General features: G+C 45.9%; 1 protein-coding gene across 5 annotated transcripts in view; it reads left to right on the top strand.

Annotated features, from left to right (window-relative positions):
• Nucleotides 1-21,744, top strand: part of bahcc1b (BAH domain and coiled-coil containing 1b) — a 73,211-nt gene that overhangs the window by 41,632 nt on the left and 9,835 nt on the right. For 4 of the 5 annotated variants that reach the window (XM_074663226.1, XM_074663230.1, XM_074663227.1 and 1 more), the window contains 15 exons: nt 167-2,170; nt 2,586-2,697; nt 3,210-3,403; nt 4,634-4,774; nt 5,881-6,071; nt 7,325-7,700; nt 8,541-9,464; nt 12,053-12,222; nt 13,771-13,907; nt 14,219-14,323; nt 17,626-17,704; nt 17,825-18,011; nt 18,888-19,055; nt 20,086-20,250; nt 20,937-21,181. In XM_074663226.1, the coding sequence (XP_074519327.1) occupies nt 167-2,170; nt 2,586-2,697; nt 3,210-3,403; nt 4,634-4,774; nt 5,881-6,071; nt 7,325-7,700; nt 8,541-9,464; nt 12,053-12,222; nt 13,771-13,907; nt 14,219-14,323; nt 17,626-17,704; nt 17,825-18,011; nt 18,888-19,055; nt 20,086-20,250; nt 20,937-21,181 (5,198 nt within the window). The remainder of the gene's footprint in view (nt 1-166; nt 2,171-2,585; nt 2,698-3,209; nt 3,404-4,633; nt 4,775-5,880; nt 6,072-7,324; nt 7,701-8,540; nt 9,465-12,052; nt 12,223-13,770; nt 13,908-14,218; nt 14,324-17,625; nt 17,705-17,824; nt 18,012-18,887; nt 19,056-20,085; nt 20,251-20,936; nt 21,182-21,744) is intronic. The other variant, XM_074663229.1, reaches the window with a different exon arrangement.

The following is a 21,744-nucleotide window of genomic DNA, read 5'->3' as shown; positions in this document are numbered from 1 at the left end:
CTCAGAATCGACTTTTCCGAGTTGGCAACTTCTCATTTCTTCTCCTCCCTACATCACAAAAACACACCTGAATGAAGTCATTTTCGTAGAACCTCATGGTTTTAACACATCTCTTCCAAACTTTCACCCAAGCAGCCCATTTCAAGTCCCTTTCCTCTCCTTTCAGATCACTTCTACCTACGAGGCCTTCCTCCCCAGCCCCCACTGCTCTCCACCAGCCACAGCCTTCCTCCGCTCTCAAGGGCGGCCCCAGGCCACCCGCTCGGCTCCTGCAGCCGAGAAACGGACAACGAAAGAGGAGGGAAGAGCGCCAAGGACGTGGCGGAGAAAGGAGCCTCGACTGTGTCAAAAATGAAGGAGCGATCAAGCAGCAAGGAACGGCACCAGGAGAGCAAAGAAAAACAGCATCAGCTCCATCATCATCATCTTCATCAGACAAACCCTGCTGTCACCACGCCATCCAGCCTCAGCCACCAAGCTTTCCCCCACCCACACCACGCCCTGCTCCCTCACCTTACATCACAGGGCCGGGAAGAGGAGCACAGACACTCTCTGGAGCGGCACAAGGAGTACCGAGAAAGTGACTCAGGCAATCAGGAGACGAAACACATGAGCTCCTGCAAACTGTCGGGTGGTTCAGGTGCAGAGACAGGCTCTGGAGGAAAGGTGGGGGCGCTGACAAGCTGCAATGGGGGAGGAGCAGCTAGACCCGCACCTGGAGGCAGGCGGTGCTCCAAGGATGGACCCGTTAACGGGGAGATGAGGATCAGTGAATCCTCATCTTCTTCAAATGAATGTATGAGAAGGGGCGCAACCGCGGCTACAGCTATACTGGCTCCTCCAACAACACACTCTGTGCCCTCATATTCCATGCCTCCTCCCCCACCACCTCCTCCTCATGCCTTGCACATGGGCTCTGCGGTCGCAGGAGGGTGGTTACACCCTGCACATCACCATCCTCACCATGATTTTTATTGCCCTCCATCCCCTCTTACGCTCACACCCTCCAAAGATCCAGCATCCACCCCTGGAGGGTCCAGCAGGGAGGGGAAAGTCATCGGCCCGACTTACATTCCCTCTGTGGGCCCACTGGGAGATGTGGCAGCAACTGACTGTCGAGGAGCAGGAGGAGGAGGGGGAAAGGGGAATGACAAGAGTGGAGAGGGATCTTATGAAAGTCCCTCTAATCATCTCAGCAAACTCAGTAGTTGCCAAAAGAAAGAGAAATCCCAGACACACCAGCAGCAGCTGGGATATGGAAAGGCGGACAAACCTCCTGACTGGAACCAGCAGCCGCAGCATCCCCACAAATCCAGCTCCAACATGAGCTCCCAGCCTGAGCTGCGGTCCTGCAGCAGAGACACATCCTTCAGAGATGTTGAGGTTGTGGATGATATTTACCGACCGTCACTCCCTCTCGATGCGCAAGGGACCCACACGGGTGCTGGACAGGGTACAAACAAGAATGGCTCTGACACGAGCCCCCCTCCTTTCAGGGACTGTTCCCTCTCAGGGCCTAATCCTGATGGAAGGGTGGGGTCAGGGCCACCAACTCAAAGAGAGGGCCAGAAGGTCGCAAGGATTAGGCATCAGCAGCATGGAGCAAGTATAGAGGAGAGGGCAAGAGATGCACCTTCTTGGGGGGCTAGAGGAAGCTACCAGGAGGACCAGAGAAAAAGCTCCCATCATGCATCAGATGGTGAAGCAAGAGGGCTCAGCAGCAGGGCTCCAAACAGTGACCATAACCAGCCTCCTCCTCCTCTTCAATTCCGTTCATCCTCACACACCACTGAGGATGAAGGCAGTGCCATGAAGAACCTTATGAACTACAGCTCCCAGCAGCCTTTGCTACTGCCACAACGAGGCCCCTTTGGAGGTCTGGGCTGCCTCAAGCAGGGTGGAGAGCGATCAGAGAAGGGGGACAGAGGAGGGGCGAAAAGCAACACCTCCCCACAAGACCCTCCTAAACAGTCGCTCCCTCCTCGCCGAGGCTCCACTAATGAGGGAGAGAGGGGGGACAGAGGTGGGAAGGAGGTGGGTGAGGCGGGTGAGGGGGAGGTGAGACAGCCTCCAGTGGGTATTGCAGTTGCTGTGGCCAGGCCTCCCCATCGTTCCCCAGACAACACCCCCGGACACGGCAGACAGGGCCGGGTGCTGCCCAGCATGAAAGGTCAGACATCATATGTGCTCATTTCACTGAGTAATGCTAACGCTAACGCTATTCATGATGAGATAGCTTAGCTTCAGCTCAATTTGACGTCAAAGTCTGGCTTGAATTGTGTTTGCCTGCACAACTTTGTCTAAGAAGCATCTCATGAAAATTTCTCCTGATCAATCAACTAGCTGATCATATATTAGGATAATGGGGTGGCCATTCATGATAAAGGGGCATGCCACCCCAAATCATAGCTTGAACATGCCCCTGTCAACAAAGGTTTAATATCTGTGCTGCAGTTACCAGCCCAAAGAGAGATTATCTTTATGAGTTTATGAGTAAATTATCCCATTGGCAGACCTAAAAAACATTTTATCAAATGATTGATGCATGGTAGTTACTGAAATCGTGTTACTCTTCTAATGCGTAGGAGTGTCACGCCCCATGTATCCTCTTGGCCGAGAAGCAGAGGAGAGGAAGAGGATGACCGAGGAGCAGATCAGCCTTCATCACCTGGACAGAGACAGAGAAATGCTCATCAGGTACACCTTAACTCACAAACATCAACGCACGTGTAGAGAGACACACATACATCGCAGCATCTTTTCATTCTTCCTCTCATCTGATAAGCTGTGCTTCCTTTATTCTCTCTCAGTCTGCTCCTCTTCTTACACTCCCTCTCATCCTCTCACTCTATTTACTCTCCTCAGCCTTTGATGTGGTATTTCTGCTCCCTCTCTCTCCTTCTCTCCAAGACGAGATGTAGTGCATTAATGTTACGGGGCGCTAATACAGATGTCTCTGATGTAGCTGGCTCTTATTATGTAGTCATATTAGGGAAGAAAACATATAATGATTACTCATAGACCGGGCGCAAGATGATGGCTGTTCCTGTTGCCATCATATTTCCTTTTCTCGATGATCATAATGGTAGTGGTGGTAATGAAGATGACAAGGATGAAGATAATGATCATAATGATGGTGATGGTGATGATGACAATGAGAGGGATAATCAAGATAATGACAAAGTTCATCCCGCCTATCGCCACTACAGGGAAAATAAGGATCGCGTGGAGTTCGCCAGAATTCACCCTTCCAGTAGCTGCCACGGCGACCTGACCTCTCACCTTTTGGTTCCTGGGGGTGCCAGCCAGTTGGGGGCAGACCCTTCTGTGCATGCTCATCCAGCTCATCATCACTGGATGCAAAGGACAGGGAGTCCCTCCCTCTGGATGGGGCACTCATACGGTGAGAAGAGAGGAGAAGAGTTATAGTTTTTTTTCTTAATGCGTTGAATATTATTTGCAACTTTAAAATATCTACATCATTTTTAGACTATTTGTTTTTGGTCAATATAATAATGAAGGTCTGCTCTGATCTAATATTGAGTCACTTTTTTGTCAAATGTTTATATTTATCCACAGGCATTGGTCTTTTATTATTTTTGAGGTCATTTCTTGATACAAACCAAGTGGTAACCTCTGGTGTTAAAAACAGAAGCCAGTATAAAAGTTTTCAACTACAGTTCCTCTAATGTCCTCTAGGGGCTAGCTCCAAACACTGAAGCAACCTCATTAAAACCCATTTCAAAATGACAGAACATTAGAATATTGTCTGTTATTTCATTCAGTGACAACAGTGACTTTCTACCCATGTACAAATATAGATCAAAGTGTTTCTTGTATAAGGTTATAAACATGTTTTACCCCTTACGTTTTTTGTTGTTGTTTAAACTTGAGAGCTAATGCCTTTTTCAGGGCTTTCAAGCTGTGAGCTGACACTCAGTTTGGTTTTATATTTTTTTTTATGTTTTATTCTTTTGCTCTCCAGTTATGTTGGTTTCATTTTTCAAGCCTGGTGGTTGCAGCTTGATTAAGCCATTTTAATTATATTGACAGCTAAGAGTTAAGCATGATTAGCTATGATCAGGGGTGCAGCTAGTTTGACTAACAGCTGATATGACTGTAGCCAGAATCTTAAGATTCTTTGGCCTGTGATGTCCAGAAGCTAGCTGTAGTCACAATTTCCAACATGGCAGCCATTATCATCAGGCTTCAGAAACAGATAAATGACGTCATTGAGACTTTGTGTCAGGTACGAATCGGTTTAATATTTTAATCAGCCTGCAACAAAGAGAGGTTTCAGAAAAGTCAAATGAGCAGGAAATAAATGAACCACCATTTGGCTCGGAGGTAGCCAGAGGTATGAATGATCAACTGACAACTATTTTGACCAATGGGAGCAAACTATGAGTGCACTTAAAGTAATAACCCAACAGTTTGTTCACAGACATGACCGGATTTATTAATCCTGTGTTTAGGGTTTAAAGCTTTAAAATGGAGCTGCTTTAGTGAAAGATAAATTCTCAACTTGTTGGCAATAAAACTTCAATAACATCAATATTCACCAATGTTCTTTGTTAATTTATTTAACTACGTCTCTAATTTGACTTTATTTTATTTACTTTTTTCTGTCCAGGTCTGAGTCATGTGGGAATGACCCCCGGCTTTCCTCCAGGTCTGCCCAGCCCCCTGCAGCCCGTCCTGGGGTCACTCACCCAAGACCCCAACTCCCCGCTGGTTGTTCTTCCTACAGAGGCTGGGCCTCATCATCCCCTCGGTACGCTGAGCACCTTTTACAACAACAGCACGCACACACACACACCCATCCAGCAGAGCACACACTCACTGCTTCCTTCACTGCCCCCCGCCTTTTCTCTCCATTTGTACCATCGGAGCTGCTGCCATTCCTCTCCCAGAGTTTTAGTATCATTGGCTAATCATAATATAATGCTCAACTAAGTCCCTCTGTCAGTGGGACCGTGTTTTATGGCTTCGTTAATGGGAGCAGCTATTCCATCGCCCCCCTCTCCATGTGCCCAGTGTTATGCAAACCATTTGAACTGCTGTTTATCTCCTTTGTGGTGGAGCACTGATGTGTTTGGACTGGACCCCATGTGTGTAAGTGTGTGTGTGGTCATCTTAAGTTAGCTGTGTTCATGTCTGGAACATCATCAGACTTCGTTCAGTGTTAGTGGTTGTGTTGCACATCTAGAATATTGAGAAAGAGAGGGAGAGAAAACTGTGTGTGTGTGTGTGTGTGTGTGTGTGTGTGTGTGTGTTTGTGTGTGTGTGTGTGTGTGTGTGTGTGTGTGTGTGTGTGTGTGTGTGTGTGTGTGTGTGTCAACGCTGCTTTGCAAACAGGCTGTGAAATTTAATTATCTCCCGCCTCCCTCTCTCGCCTCGCTCCGTGGGAGTTCCTGCAGAGAGGGGAAGTGCATCCACTGAACCCTTCCCCTGGGAAACATTAGCCCACTCAGGCTAATCTCACAGAACAAAGGTTCCCAGCGACAAGGCAGCCAAGGAGGGATGTGTGGATGTGTGTGTGTTTCTGTGTACCCATGTGTGCAACAAAAGTCATATATGGCTGCAGTTGGGCCTGAAAAACGTTTCCTTGCCCAGAGAATGCCATTCTTATTAGAAACAGAGCTCTTACTGCTGACAGCTGTTGTACTTTCATTAAAGGTGAACAAACTATACTGAATTGAAAATATTTAAAGTTGTAGGTTATCCAAGAGTGTCCAAAAGAGCTGTCCTGAAACTACTCCTGTGACTGCGTGCCTAACCTCCCTAAAGCCACCGACAAAAAAAAATATCCTGTTTTTTCATTAACTCGAATGAACGAAATGCTAAAAAATGTCTATTTTTCTTTGTTTCCTCCTACAGATGTCCTGGAGCAGTCAGGTCTGTGGCCCCCTGTGTACGGAGGCAGAGGCCCTCCCTCCCACCTGCAGCATCACCCTGTCTACTCCCGCTCCTCATTCCTACGTCAGCAGGAGCTGTACACCCTGCAGCATCAACACCAGCAGCAGCAGCAGCGCGCCATGGAGCACATGCAGCGGCACTCTCTTGGACAGGTAAAACTATTTCTGTTAGATCCAATTCTTGTTTGCAGAGCAGTTACTCTTTGGTCTAAACTTGTGAAATACTGTGAAGATATTATTGTGAAACAACAAACAGCAGGCGAAACAAAAAAGAGGAAGTGTGGAAATATTGGGGACTTCCTTGTTTTGTGTGGTGAGCAAAAAAAAAATCACTAGTAATCATATGTTTGAGCGTGTCAGAGCAGAAACTCTGGTTTCACAATGCCAAAAGAAAAATCACACTCTACAAAAAAAAAATTCAAAGCCAACAAGTTCCCCTTTTACGATGGCAAAAGGTTTTAGTAAAAAGGCTCGGTGTGGCGCTTTTACGCTCTCTGTTGCCAGATCATTTGGCGATCAAGCAGTGTGGCTGACTCCGGCCACATTCCCACCAAAAGAACACAAGTCTTTTAGTCCTTAGAGCTGCTTATCAAATTGACTAATAGGTTCCTCTCACTCACTTTCATCTCAGTGTTAAGATTGGGCCATTTGGGTGACGCTTGAAAAACCACTCCTGGGCTACACAAATCTGAAACATTCAGTGCTGCAAAGCTTTCCTAAAAGTCTTTAAGCCTTCAAAAGATACTACGCTACCTTTGTGTTGGAAAAAAAGTCTCTGGGAATCCAAAAAGTTCCTAGTCTGAGTTAAAAGTTCCTTTTTTTTCTACATTTCTTTGAGTCACATCTGTTTATCACTTGTGTTGCCTCTGTCTTTACTTATTCCTCTTAAAGGGATAGTATGCAATTTTTTTGTGCTTATTCTAGCTGCTCTCACATCTGTGTCCTGTTACTGTCACTATTTCCTGACTCTTAAGAGCAACCTGAGATGAAAACTAATGTTTTTACTACAATGTTTACAAATTTAGAATGCTAACTGACAATAACCATTATACCACAGGGTCGACAGGCAGAGGTGAAATTTGGCAGTCTATTTAAAATAGTTCCTCTTGTTACTGGGTTTTTAACAGTCAGACCCAAGGGTTACACAGGGCCGAGCTTTTAAGATATGGTCCCAACATATATAGTTTTGACATTAAAAAAAGTGGCTGATGTGAAAAAATCTTTCAGATCAAGTGTAAGCTACAGTGTAAGCTGGGGGTATTTCTTTCTCTGAGTTTTTAAAACTTTGCCCTGAGTTTCAAGGAGGATAAAGAAAGCAAAATTTAGTTTTGTAAATTATATAGAATTTCCTCTATATAGAAAAACAGGTTATATCTTTAACTGTTCTCTTGTTTTTCCTTCCACAGAGAAAACACGAGGAACACGCCATCACCATAGAGGACTCTCCCCACGACTCTTCAGCAACCAGAACTTCTTCCTCTTCCTCGTCCACCACCTCCTCCCATGTTGCCAAACCCTTCTCTCACACACCTCCCCCACCCAAGACGCCAACGCCGTCACCCGGGATGTGTCCCAGCAGCCGCCAGTCACCCTGCTACCACTCCCCGTCCCGGCGATCACATCCACCTAACCCTCTTACCCCTGCACCGAGCCCGGCTGCAGCGGCGCCACGCTCCCCGGCTCTCAGCCCTGCTCCGTCACACCTGTCCAAAGGGCTGGAGAGAGGGAGTGAGAGAGGGGAGGGGCAGCCACCTCAGGACTACCCACAATCCCTGGAACCAGGTCAGTTTATCATTATTTTCTGAATTTACAGCTGATTTCTGCCAGGATTTTGAAAAGTAAACGAATTTGGACAGAAAGTGGGACAGAAAGAGAGAGGCAGAGAGATGGAGGGGCTGCTGGTCTTTGAAGCGTGGTATTCTTTTGATTTTGCAAAAATTGTTTGAAGCATGGCTGATCTCTGGCTCTGTGCGTCCTTGAGTGTGTGTGTGTGTGTGTGTGTGTGTGGTTTTTATCTGCACAAGCTAAAGAGGGACGGCGCTCAGGTCAGCCATTAAGGTCACAGAAAGCATATGGGCACTCAGTGTGTGTGTGTGTGTGTGTGTGTGTGTGTGTGTGTGTGTGTGTGTGTGTGTGTGTGTGTGTGTGTGTGTGTTTGTGTGTGTGTGAGAGAGTAACCAGAGGAAGGTCAGTGAAATCTTCAGACAGACGCTCCTTATCCTTCAGAAGGTCCTTGAGAAATGCAGGCGGAAGGATATGCATTCATCTGGCTGCGATGTCAGGAGGGGCGGAGGGATACCATCAATAATAAGAGTGCTGGGGTGACAGGGCCGACTGCAATCACAGGAGAACGGCAGGGTGTCATCAATACAGGACAAAGATCTATACACTCAATCACACACACACTCACACAGTAAACTACTGTACACAGGAGCCCTGCTGTCAGTGTATTATGCCAGCTGTAATAGTGTGCTCCATCCTGTCTGCCTGAGAAGAAAGGTGATGAATTTTAAAAGCCTGACTCAAGGGATCTATTTCCTCTCTTTAAAATCAATGTTTCTGAGCAGAATTTTGGTCATGTTTTATGTTTATTTAACCTTAATCCCCTTTTTTTTCCTTCAGACCTACCACCTGTTTACACCTACCCTCCAATCACCATGGGTTACAAAGCCGGGCCTTCGCCTCCTGAGGCTCGATTGGCTGAAGCCACAGTCGAGGCAGAGCCAGCTCAGCCCGACTCCAAGTCCCTCCCACACCCTCGCCACATCCAGCCTCTCTCCAAAAAAGACGAGAGGCGGGAGGAAGAGGATGAGAGGGACTGTGAAGTGGTGGAATCCCAGAACGGAGTTTCAGAGGAGGAGAAGGAAGAAGAAAGGACACTGGAAGTAAAAGGATGCTCCTTCCCTGAGCCCGAGAGCAGGATTTCTGGATTGCCGCCATGCCCTACCCCGACTCCGCTCCCTGCCCCAGATCAAGCCTGCCTGGTCACAGCGACAGGCAAAGCTCTAAAAGTAGCGCTCTCTCCAGGTTGCCCTGGCCAGAAGGCCGGCCTGGAGGAGCCCCAACTATCCAAAGAGCAGGAGGATGACAGGAGAGATGGAAAAGAGGAAACGGAGGAGGAGGAAACAAGGCCTGAACCGACAGAATGTAACGTCTCTGTGCCTGTAGAGGAGGAGCAGAGGGAGGAGGAGGAAGGAGAGAATGTAGAGGTGGTAGAGGATGAGGAGGAAGAGGAGGCCAGTGGGAAAACTCCTGGAGAGGACGTCGTGGAGCTTATCCCCGGCTCTCCTGCTCCTTCCCCTCCCTCCGACCTTGCTCTCCCTCCCTCTTCCAGCACAGCAGCTCAGCTCCAGGGGGCCTACATGTGGAGCCTGGAGCTCCTGATTGCTGCGGCTCTGTGCGCCACCAGAGATGCCTTGTACCCGCCTGTACCTGCTGCCCGGGCCCCGAGCCCCCCGCCTCACCACGGTATGGAGATACTGGGAGAACTTGCTGAACTGGAGATCCAGCAGAGGAGAAGGGAGGAGAAGGAGAAGGACGAGGAGGGTGAGTTTGCCCTAAATAATACATACTAAGAACAAAACACTGCATCCTTCCTCCCTAAACAAACACTAACACTCGCAGTGAACCACAAAAAACAGGTCTTGCAGACGTGTGCAACCCAGATGTGGAGACACACACACACACTGAAACACATTTCTCCCCTCTAACTGTCCTGTTTCCATCCCCAGCTTAGACTCAGAACACGTTTTTACCTCAGGGGTGGGTGTGTGTGTGTGAGTGTTGAAGGGGACGCATAGATGGACAAACACACTGAGCTTCAGACACAAGCCTGGACACACACACTTACACACACACACAGAGCCACACTCTGCCCGGTGTGTCCCTCAGGCTCTGGCGTCTTGCTTTGCTAATTAGACCCTTTCCTTTAAAACACTTCTCCTGTAAGCGCTTCTATTTTCCCCTCGTCCCTCTGAGAGAAAGTGTTTTTATTTATGCCAGAATCTGTGTGTGTGTGTGTGTGTGTGTGTGTGTGTGTGTGTGTGTGTGTGTGTGTGTGTGTGTGTGTGTGTTCACTCGTCCTGTGTTTGTGTGTGTGCACGCACGGTCGGTGAGTGTGTGTAAGCTGTTAAGTAATCCCAGATGAATCCCTGTTCTCCTCCATCAGTGTCTATGTGTCTCTCGAGCGGGCTGCCTGCTCCCTGCCTGCGCCTCCTCCCTCCTCTCCCCTCCTCCCTCTTTGTTATTTTCCCCTCACCTGCTTCTTCTTCTTCTTCTTCTTCTCCTTTTTTTTTATTAAACCAATGTAATCTTGTGTGTAAATCCTGCCTCGGCAAGCCTTGTTGACGGAATTAATAAGTGTAAAAATCATAAGTCCCTGTGTGTGCATGTGAGTGTGCATTTGTTTACATGCGTGCACACGTGGTTAGCATGTGTAATAGGTGTGAAATCAATAAGTCCTGTCGTGGCTTGGAAAACGTTCTCTAAATTGCAACACATTTATTTAAAACCGGCCTCTCTGCATGGAACATTATTAATACCACTGATGCTGTTTTCTTTTTTTGACGCCGTGAATGTGTTTGGGAGATGAAACCGATCCCAGACAGATGCATTTATGCCGCTCCTTGACGCGGAAGGATATCTCAGCCGCTCCTCTGAGATTGCAATTACAGATTAAGGAATCAAGAGAGACGTCCCCGTCCTGTATAAATTAGCACCATTACTTCTACTTACACGCGGGCAGAGGGGCTGTTTGTGTCATAGATTCTTTTATTCCCTCACATTTTCTTTATATTAAAATTTCAGCTCATAAACTTCCTTAATGGCCTCTAATGATGACTACACCCGTATGAACTGTAATGGTTTTTAATTTTCCTCCCCTGTTTTTGTTTTCCCCCTCCAAATCCCCCGCGCTGCCTCTTATTACACCCCCCTTGAGGGACACAGCTTGGTGTTATTACTGTGTGGCGGAAGGTGTGTATCGATTGCGGCCATCCTCCAGGATACTAAACTAGGCGTGGTGATGTCAGGGATGATGTCATCCTGTCAGAGTAACCGGAGTGTGCCATTGGCTCAGGAGGTCTGACAGATGAGATGGCATTGACCTCTGCGAGCCGGGACAGGACAAAGGCGCGTCTCTCTGCCACTTCCTGCTCGATTTTTTTTCCTCCCTGTCATTCTCACATCTCTGGGTTCTCTCGTTTGCACCCTCACTTTTCCTTTTTCTGTCCGTTCTTTCTGCTCCTTTCTTCTTCTTCTGTCTTCGCTGCATTCACGTCTCCGTCTTCCATCACACGGTCCCACAAACACACACATAGGGTTTTAATAATGTCAGATGTCAGAGTAGGCCTTGCAGCTCCAGTGCACAGAGACAGCCATCCAGTCTCCTCTTTCCCTTCCTTTCCTTTCCTCCTTTCCTCTCCTCCCCTCTCCTCCTCTCCTCGGAGGGGGAAATTGGATTCTGTCCATGTCCATAATGAGGAGATGTAGGAGAATAAATAGATAGCTCAATAAACACTTTGCCTCTTATTGCTTCTCCTCCCCTTTACTCCCCCCCTCCCTCTTTTCTTCTCACCATGTTGCACACCTCTTCTTCCTCCTCCCTCTCCTCCGCCAGTTGCCCTTCTCTCCAATTCTTCCTCACACACACACACACTCACTCATGCAGCCCGCTCATGTCTGCACAGCTCAGCAAAAATATCGCAGGTTCTTGTGTGTCTTCAGAGTGTTTTATTTGCATAGGTGTGTATGTGTGTGTGTGTGTGTGTGTGTGTGTGTGTGTGTGTGTGTGTGTGTGGGGGGGGACTGGCTCATGAATATTCTGTTTCATCTGCCGCCGCTGTGACAATGACAGAGTTAATGACAGTGACAGATGTAGAGATGGTTGTTTAGCGCTCCCCCCTCGTTCATACGTGTGTGTATTTGTGTGTGTTTGTCTGTAAGATTAAGCAGCAACACAAGTATACATCAAATAAACTACACAGCTAATATCATAAATATCACCACTTTTCAAGGCGCCGTTTCATCACCCTCGCAAATAAATCTGTTCAGCTCACAGCGTGGTTTACACCCGCGCGTCAGCCGCCGCGTGACGTGCCAATCTAAACCCTAAACATCCCCTCTTCCCCGTGCAGGTGAAGACATGCTGACCTTTGACCTCCACAGTCTGGCGACGCTGGCGGCAGCCCGTGCCCTGGAGATGGGGGGAGGAGGGGCTGTGGATGTGGGCACGGATCAGCAGTGTCCAATCAGGAAGAGGCTGAACCTGCGTAGGAAGTGCAGCTGGACGCCTCGCCATGAGCCGGTGAGGCTTCACTCAGAGCGTGTTTTGTTTTATGCAAACGGGAAGCATTCATGTGGAAGACGGACAGCGGATAAACATCTTATTTGCTTAAAAAACAGTTCACCACGGATTAGACACAGAACTACACGGATGTTTTGTGAAATTATTCTGATGATCATCTGATAAAAAATTCCCCTGACCAGCAGAGAGGCAGCAGGTGTGCAGCAGACCATCAGAGAAAACGTTTGACTCCTTTTCCCTTAAATTTTAACGCTGCAGAATTCTGTGGAAGCAGAAAACAGTTTTCATAATCAGCATTGGCCGACAATGACTGCTGTGCCTGGTTCACATGTGGACATGTGAAATGGCAGCAGTATCTGCTGGGAGCTGTATTAATTTGATCAGATGTTCGGCAGATAATTAAAGCTCCTGTCAGGATTTTTTTTCAGTCATTAATGAAATAAACAGAAATTAACAGTGATGGTTCTTCACAACCTTAGGAAGCAATCTATGTAACATTTTTTGGTACTTTTAATTGTTGTGAAGGGCAGGTATCAGTAAAGTGAAATTACTCTTTTTTTTTTTGACCAAGATTCTTCAGAAGACAAACCATTTTATTTTACAAGAGTATGATGCGATAACAACTCAATGCAGGTTAAAAAGAAGTCATTGACCAGGGAGCAAAATTTGACATATTTCTGAAAAAAAAGGAAAAAATCTTATTTCCTGTTTCACTACTACTACTGTTTTCATTAGCAGCACTCACTCTCGTGGTTACAGCTCTATGTGACTCAGTTACCACTGCTTGCTCTCTTTTGCTTCCAGGCGATATTCTTTTAAAATTATAACATAAATCTGTTTTTCCATTGCTTTAAAGCTCATTGTATTTGAAAGTGTGGAAATTTGGTTCTCATTAAACACATTACTAATCTTCAAATGACAGTTTTTAACTCATAAGCTAAATTATTCTTCTGTGTCTCCTTTTGAAAGTTTTGAAATTTAAAATTTATTTTTTAACTAAAGTGTTTTTCTAACTTTCAAGAATGTGCTGTGATCTCTCCTATTTAAATTTCAAGATACAAATCTGGCTTCAACAGAAAACTCAATATTTATGATGTTTGATTGTTTCAAATTCTTATTTTTTGTAGGACATTTAATATTCATTAAACTGAAAAAATGTGTAAACCAAACGGAATCTATAATCCGTTTAATCTCATTTCGTGTTTAAACCATAAAACATTCAAATCTCTAAAATAATTATGAAAATGAAATGTTTATTCTCCCTTCCCAGTAATGCCAGTTACTGCATATTTCTCTACATGAAGCAGCAGGGGGGTTTCCCACAAACCGTTGTCTTTCTCCATAAATGCAGCTGCTCCACGCACATAAAAAGCCGAAGAGATCAAACTCGTGAGCGGCCCGTTAAAGGAAAATCCATCAAATCATTAAGCTGCCCAAACACAAGCTGGCAACTTTACATATGCAATGAGTGTTGTACAACTCAGTCTGTTCAGCGCTGAAATTCCCCTGCTTTTTGTTTGTGTGTGTGTGTTTGTGTGTGTGTGTCAGGTGTGCCCAGTGAAGGGCTCCATGGAGACGATGGGAGGGGAGGAGCTGGCCATGCGTGTCCAGCTGGCTGAGCTACAGCGCCGTTACAAAGAGAAACAGAGGGAACTGGCCAAGCTACAGAGGAAACACGACCACCAGTGAGCACACACACACACACACACACACACACACACACACACACACACACACACACACACACACACACACACACACACACACACACACACACACACACACACACTTCCTTTGGTCTAGATCGAGATGTGAATTCCAGCATTCACATTTTTTGCCGTGATGCTGCATCCTCCTGATTTATCAGGACTTGCAGCCTGCTCATTCTTAATGCAGTTTGACCTGCAGCCGATACAGGCTTCCTTCTGCTGTCTGGAATTCATCTTTGATCCCTCGCTCCCTCCTCACTCCTTCCTCCCTGTCTTCCTCACTGCAGGAAAGAGGAGACGTCTCGTAGCCCTGCCCGCCGGGGGCCCGGCCGCCCCCGCAAACGCAAGTCCACCCCCGGCCCAGCTGCTGCGGAGAGCTCCAAAAGACTCCGGTCAGTGCTGTGATAGTGCGTCGCTATAATCAGTGTGATTGGCGGGCCCCGCTCATTCATCCTGATTTCTGTTTGTGTTCTTAGTCAAAGGCACGGCTGATTTTCAAGAAGTTCTTCTTCAGCAGAATTGATTCAAATGCTCTATAGCTGATGATTTGCTTGATTGGGCACTGGAAGGAGCTGCTCGTACACACTCACACGCACACTTACACACACAGTCAGTTCACGTGACAGGAGCTGTGAGGTTGGTGTGATTCTAAATGAGAGAAGCTAATGGAGATGAGGCGTTCATTAATCATCATTAATCACTTCTAATCATATTTATCACTTGCATTGATTACGTCCTGATTCTGTGTGAACCTGCAGCATACATTAACACAGCCGGACAAAGTCCTGATGTACAGTTATCACAGTGATAAACGACCCAACGCCGCCCCTCCTCCTCCCTCTGCTGCAACACACAACGACGCTCTGTAACACCTCAGACGTCCTCACTTCAATACTGAGACACATCTCCCCCCACACACACAAACACACACACACACAAACACACATAGCAGTCAGTGCTCAACACTCCTAATGATAAATGTGTTTTCTCATGCTGCCCCACCTCTGTTAGCATGTGCTCCTCTCGCCTTGATAAAATGATTAGAGAAACTCAAGGTTTGTCACGGCTACCGTGATTAGAAAGCGCTAATGAAAATGACAACGAAAGACTCTAGTCATACATGCCTGTGCACCTAAAACACAGACGCACACACACAACACACACACCAAAAAAACTTGTCTAATTAGTAGTGCTCAGCGCCATGTGCCAGAACAGCATTTCTGTTGTTATTAACAGCCGATGTATGATTTGTTTATGCTTTCATCTCCTCGTGAGAGCTGTTGGCTGAGATGAATCAGAGCATGAGGAACAATTCCAAACCGAGCAGAAGATTCCTGATTTATCCATACATTTAGGAGTTAACTGCCAAAAGTATGTTAACATATGTGATAAAACATGCATTTTTGCACCGTTTGGACATCAAACAGCCCTTTGGATCTGCTTCTTAAAAACACCAGGTGCAGGAAACCATTTCCAGTGGGACGGAAAGCAAAAGTGTCATGCCTCTTATTGCACTCATTAGTAAGCCCAACAATTTTAAACCATGAGCCGTAAAATAAACAAATAAGCCTGGAACTAGCTGTAAACACGTTTCAGAGAGGTTTGTGTTCTTTTTGTCCAGATGCTTAGAAACTTTGGTTTTCACAGTTTCCTTCCATGTTGGTAATCTTGTTTTATATTCAGCATATAGATAAAGAATCTTATTTTAAGTGGGACAACTTTGGATGTGAGATTTGTCCATAAAACAAAAGCTAATTGTCTACCAGTGTATCAAAGAGCTTTGGAGGATACAGAGTAATGCAACCCTTAAACCCTTCAGCAGTCACCTGAAGCATGATTTAGTCTTTATTCAAATCTATAAACAGACATCACCATGCGAGTAGAGCTAATAATCAACTCTTAAACACCACCTTAAAGTCCCACCTCCATTCTCACTCTGTAAATCACTAATCAGGCTATAAACAAGGACAACACATGGACAAAAAAAGGCTTCGCCTTAGGTCGTCACACTGCAAATTCAAGTGCCACGAATTCTTTTTTTTTTTTTTTTTATGGAAACCTGGTTTGTTTAAAAGCAGGGGTGTTTCCAAATGGAAAGGCTGGCACAGGCTCCCCTTAAAATTAGATTGGCCACCCCAAATCGCCTAATTAACTATGACTGGCTACTTATATCATCAAGGATGGGACTTGTATCAATTAAATATCGAATTAATTGGTAACATGAAAACATCTTAATTTTTTCCTCAGCAAAGTTGTAAAAATGTAACAAAAATGTAGCAAATTTCCTTTTTACTTAAAACTTTCATTTTTCGTTCATAAAGGAGATTTACATATCACAGCTTTGTTGTTGAACTTACTAAATATTAAGTTAGCAGGAACATAATGACTATGTTGAAATTTGCCATCTCCCTTAAAATCTCTGGATTTGCCCCTGCTTAAAAAAGGCCATAGATTAATCAAAGATGATTCAAATAAGGCTAAAATGTTACACTTCCACACACACTCTGCTCAAAGACTTTTTTTGTTGTTACACTGCACATGTGATTTTCTGATTATAGATTGCAGAAAGTCTCAGAAAAAGGGTAATGCTATCTTAGAATTATATCAGTTGAGAGATATGGGAAGCAAGTAAAGACAACCAAATTTGGAAAATGAATTCTTTGCTCGAGTAGTAAAAGGATGAGGTCAACTAGACCTCAACTCTGCAAGTAGATTACTGCTCACAACTGCTCCAAACGAGGTGAATTCTCAACCAAAAACACTGATCTCTTTCATTTTCCTCTTCTCTTCTCTTCTCTTCTCTTCTCTTCTCTTCTCTTCTCTTCTCTTCTCTTCTCTTCTCTTCTCTTCTCTTCTCTTCTCTTCTCTTCTCTTCTCTTCTCTTCTCTTCTCTTCTCTTCTCTTCTCTTCTCTTCTCTTCTCTTCTCTTCTCCTCCTCTATCTCTCGGGGTCTGAGATGCTGAGGGCCAAAGCTTCCCTCTGTGGGAATATAGGATTCACCTGCTTCAGACACCAGCTGCTAACAGTGTGTGTGTGAGTGTGAGTGAGTGAGTGTGTGTGTGTGTGTGTGTGTGTGTGTGTGTGTGTGTGTGTGTGTGTGTGTGTGTGTGTGTGTGTGTGTGTGTGTGAAGGCTGCCTGTGGTATGGGAGAGCTCACAAACAACTAAGGAATGACGAGAGAGAGAGAGAGAGAGAGGGAGGGAGGAGTAGTGTTCAATAGAGGTTAGTGTTTATCGATCGAGCCCCGAAGCTCCGGTCAACGGACAGACTCCCCCGAGACTGCTTCATCTCTCCCTCTGTCTCTCTCCCTTCCCCCCTCCTCTCTTCTCCTCCTCCCCCTCCCCTGTCTCCCTCTCCATCTCTCCTCCTTTCTCGTTCACACCAGATAATTCTCATCCTTTCACGTGATGAGTTTCATATTCGCACGGTCGCTTAATATTTCTGTGTTTGCCGTCAAACTGCGCAGACTGGCAGCTGGGCCTGTCATCAAAGTTATGAGACAGAGAGAGAGGGAAAGAAGAATGGGAAAGGAGGAGGGGACAATGCAAGAACCAACAAGAGAGAGGGGTGTAAGAGGAAGGAAGAGAGGGGAGCTTTATGGAGAAAATCATTGGATAGGGGGAAATGTGTGATGGGACTGATTGTATAACAGATTCTCATGTTAGTGTGGCTCTGCTGTTTTTATCTCCTTCAGGACCGGACTGAATTTACTGGAAGAAAAAGCCAGGAAGAAAATATCCAATCATGGCTTCAGCAGCCTCAGCTCTGCACAGGTTGGTCTCCCCTGCACTGACAACCATTTCCTGCTGCTAATGTTTTCTCCTCCGTCCAGGATATTTCAATTAGCAGGAAGAAATTAGTCAATAATTAGCTGTTCCGCTCCTCGTCGGCAGATGAAAGCTCGCTGTAAGCACAGAGGTCGTCCCAGTGCCCTAAGCTCCAGGCTGGCCAGGCGGGTGACCCAGCTGAAGCAGAAAGCAGCGGCCCAGCGTGGTGCTCCGTCAGCAGGAGTGCTGCACTGCGGAGGGACCCCTGGTGAGGAGGATGGATCCAAGAGTTACAGCAGACCAGGAGGAAAAGGTGGGAACCAAGAGAGGATTATAAACCGCATATTGGAATGTGGCCAGTTTTCAGGCGCCATGAGTAGAGAGGGAAGCTCAAATACAGTTCCAAAAATGACTGTTCCATTCAGCAGGATCAAGACTTTAAACCTTTTAAATTTAAAGCTCCTATAAAGAACTTTCAGATAGTTGTACAAAAGCCTTGATATGACCTAAAAAAAGTAAAGACTAATTAAGCTAATCACAACTCCCACGGAGCAACAACTTTTGTTTATGCTTTCCCCTGGAAAGATTCAAACTTTGTGACTTTTTTGACCATTTGGAAATAAAAGAAAATTATTGGTGTGGAAAAAAATCCCATCGATGTAGTGGACGACGTAATTTTTTAAGCACTGGATTCAAATGAAAGCCCCTCATTGGAGCTTTAAAGAGGCTTACAAATTGTAATAACTTGTAGTTTTTCAAGTGTCCCCTTGAGGCTGTCTACAAAAGCCAAGGAGTCCCCATTAATACCAGTATTAAACTGTCAACTTCTATAACTCGTTTGTTTTGAATGTATCATGGCTGAGGGTTAGCATAGCTTCAGATTAGCTGCAAGCTAGGTTGATTAAGAAAATTTAAACTAATCTGCTTTTGTTAGCCTTCATTTCACTTCATTTTAAACCAGTTAGTGATGTCATAAGGCCTTGTCGATCTCCATTTTTCAGCATCACAATCTGAGGTGGTACAATTAAGACATTTTGGTCAATTCAAGTTGGAACCAAGCAGAATGACACTTTAACAGCGTTTTAGCTTCCACCCTGAGCGTTTCACCACCAATGACACCGGCTACGAACACTATTTGTCCTCAAAGCCGAACCCTAAACTGACCTCTCCCTGTATGCTTTTCCATCAGATCTGCAGCACAGTTGGGAAACTAGTCCGACTGTAAAGAGGAAGAGGGGTCGAAAGCCCAAAGTGCCGATGGGCGTCAACACAAACAGAGCTCAACACAAGGACAGCTTTACCTCGGACAAACAGGAAGTGAGGGAAGAGAGGAGTGACAGCGTGAGCTCGGAGCACGGTGAGTGACACAGACTGGATCTAAATATTTGCCCTGGTGAAAGAGAAGCCTCTGTCGAACGAAGAACCTAAAGATAATCTAACCAATGACTTGGCCAACAGATCAAAGAACATCATCGGACATTGTGAGATTTTATGTCTGGTGCAAGACTCTGTATGTGTGTGTTTGCGTGTGTGCATGTCAAGCCCCCTAAAGTGAGATGTCTGCCGTCATCAGGGGGGCCTCCTCTCAGTTCCCAGCTCGTTTATCAAACTGTTAAAATCGTTAACGACTTGCCACAGGCATGCAACACAGCCACCCTGGCTCTCTGTGCCACACTGTAACGTGATCTGACTCTGGTCCCCTCCAGAATGTCACACCCTGGTCCTCTAAACTCTTCTGCTTCCCATCAACTCTGGGGATAACTTCCTCTGATTTCGGTCTCATTTCAAAGTTTGGAACATGCAAGAAAATGCTCAAATCTACCCGAGACGCTGGACTTGACTGCTGTAAGGGTCGTGGTTAAATGTGTGTGTGTGTGTGTGTGTGTGTGTGTGTGTGTGTGTGTGTGTGTGTATGTGTGTGTTTGACTGCGGCAAAGTGTTGACTAGAGCGCTGTGTAAGTGACAAGTGTGTCAGCGATGTGTCGACACCCGACACGACCCCCTCAGTCAGTGACACACAGCTGCCAACGACAACCCCTGAGAGTGTGTGTGTGTGTGTGTGTGTGTGTGTGTGTGTGTGTGTGTGTGTGTGTGTGTGTGTGTTTGCATGTCTGCATCCTGTAGTTGCATTTTAAGAACAATCAGAACATTCTTTGTAGCCACAAAGGCAGGATCAAACCTGCACCAGTTAATCAACAGCATTCCACTTTTCCATTTCTGATGATGAAACCGCAGCGGCATGCCTGAGAAGTGACTGTTCGAAGGATATTGAAAGCCGGCTGTCAATATATCTCATCCAGGGAGTCTCTGTCTTTAGCCTGAACAGTGTTTACATTAAGCTCACCTGAATCTCTTTGACTGATCGTATCGATGTCGTGGTTCCACAGAGGAAGAGGAAGAGGAGGATGGCAGCTATGACAGCGAAGATGGAGCAGGAGACGTCCAAATTAGCTCAAGCTCTGCAAATCCTGCTGGGGTCGCTCCGTTCTCATCTCGGACTTCTAAGATTCAAGCAAACCAGAAATCCAGGAGTAAGAAACCAGGGCCTCCTGGTGAGAGCTCTTTTCATATTTTTATCAGTGCACCCAGCAGCTGCATGGAAAAAACCCAGTATGTGCATCGTTAGCTACTATGGCAATGTAAAAAATAAAAAAACAGAGGTGGTCTTTCTCACTTCACATATCTTGCACTTTTTGTAGTTTATTTTTGAAAAGTCTATAAAATGTCTCTTATATCTTGCCATGGGACCAGATAAAGACAAAAATCTTATCTCAAGATACACAGCATCTTGATATAATCCAATAAATGAAGGGTGATGTATGGTAAACAGGTGGTTGTGAAACTAGATTCAGGGTGAGCTGGATGTAGAGGGGTCTTTCTTCAGCCTGTAGACATTTAAGTTTGCATTTTCACCCGTTCACTCTACATCATCATCAGTCTTTTGATGTAAAGATGTCTAGTCAAATCAAGAAATTATTTATTTAATGCAACAAAAAAGTAGTCCCTCTAACACTCAGAGATGTATCAGCTATCTCTGCTGTTGTTGCCCGGATTGCAGGACAAGATCTTGGCAGCCTCAGAATCTGACAGAAACTGTCTTTATTGCCACTGTGTCAACAGGCAGAGCTGAAATATATGAGTTGAAGAAGTGATTGCTGTGTCTGTGGAATTTCAAATAAGAGTCATGTTTTTAACACAGACAGGTAGATGATATCTCACCTCTCCCCTCCTCCTTCAGGCACAGCGAGTAAGCTCAGCACAGATCAGAAGAAAGTGCACAGAAGACCCAGCCTCCCCGGAACTGAAAGGGGCTGTCCAGACCACCAGGGGAATAAAAAAGCGTTTCTCTCCAGCTGGGGCGCCCCGTCAGCAGGCTGTAGCTTCGTGGACGGCCGAGGAAACCACAGGGCCTCGGCGGATGCAAACAGAGCTGGCAAGGCGGCCGTGAGGAAGAGCTCAGCGGGACAGGGCATTCTGGGAAAGGTGAGACATTTCAGGAGGTTGTGGTGCGATCGTGTGACCTTACAGTGACACAGCAGCATTTGACTTATGCAACTGACAACTTTTCAGCGACGTAAATCACCCCCTCCTCTGGCAGGGGTGAGTTACGGTTCTGCACCAGCACCGTTATGTTACACTCTCAAAAGTGGCATTTGTGGATTGTGTTTCCCTCTCTGGTCACTTCAGTGTAAGTGATCAGGGAAAGTGGACAGCACTGAAATACAGTGTGTCCGACAACTTGACATCTTCCTCAGCTTTTCAAACATTGTGACGATACTGCAGAACAGACATGCTCCAAACATGCTGAACCCCTTTAAAAACAGACTATAGCTGCAGCTGATCATTAACAGGGAGATCTTTAACCCAATGCACTCTCAAAAGAACAGTATCTGTAAAAGAAGAACAGATTTATGTGTTCTCCTGCTGCCTTGTCCCCCCTTATCAATCACTCCAAAAGAGCATGGGAAAGAGAATCATGAAGGGAAAGGTGAGAGGCTTTTCAATTTTAGGGGCGGGGAAGAGACATTGTGTAATAAGCCTGACAA

Source organism: Halichoeres trimaculatus, unplaced genomic scaffold (genome assembly GCF_033239565.1).
Source record: "Halichoeres trimaculatus isolate MK-OKI-2021-1 unplaced genomic scaffold, fHalTri1.1 fHalTri1_scaffold_23, whole genome shotgun sequence".
In the NCBI taxonomy this organism is placed as follows: domain Eukaryota; kingdom Metazoa; phylum Chordata; class Actinopteri; order Labriformes; family Labridae; genus Halichoeres; species Halichoeres trimaculatus.
Note: the sequence above shows the minus strand (reverse complement) of the source record. Positions and strands in the feature narration are given on the sequence as shown.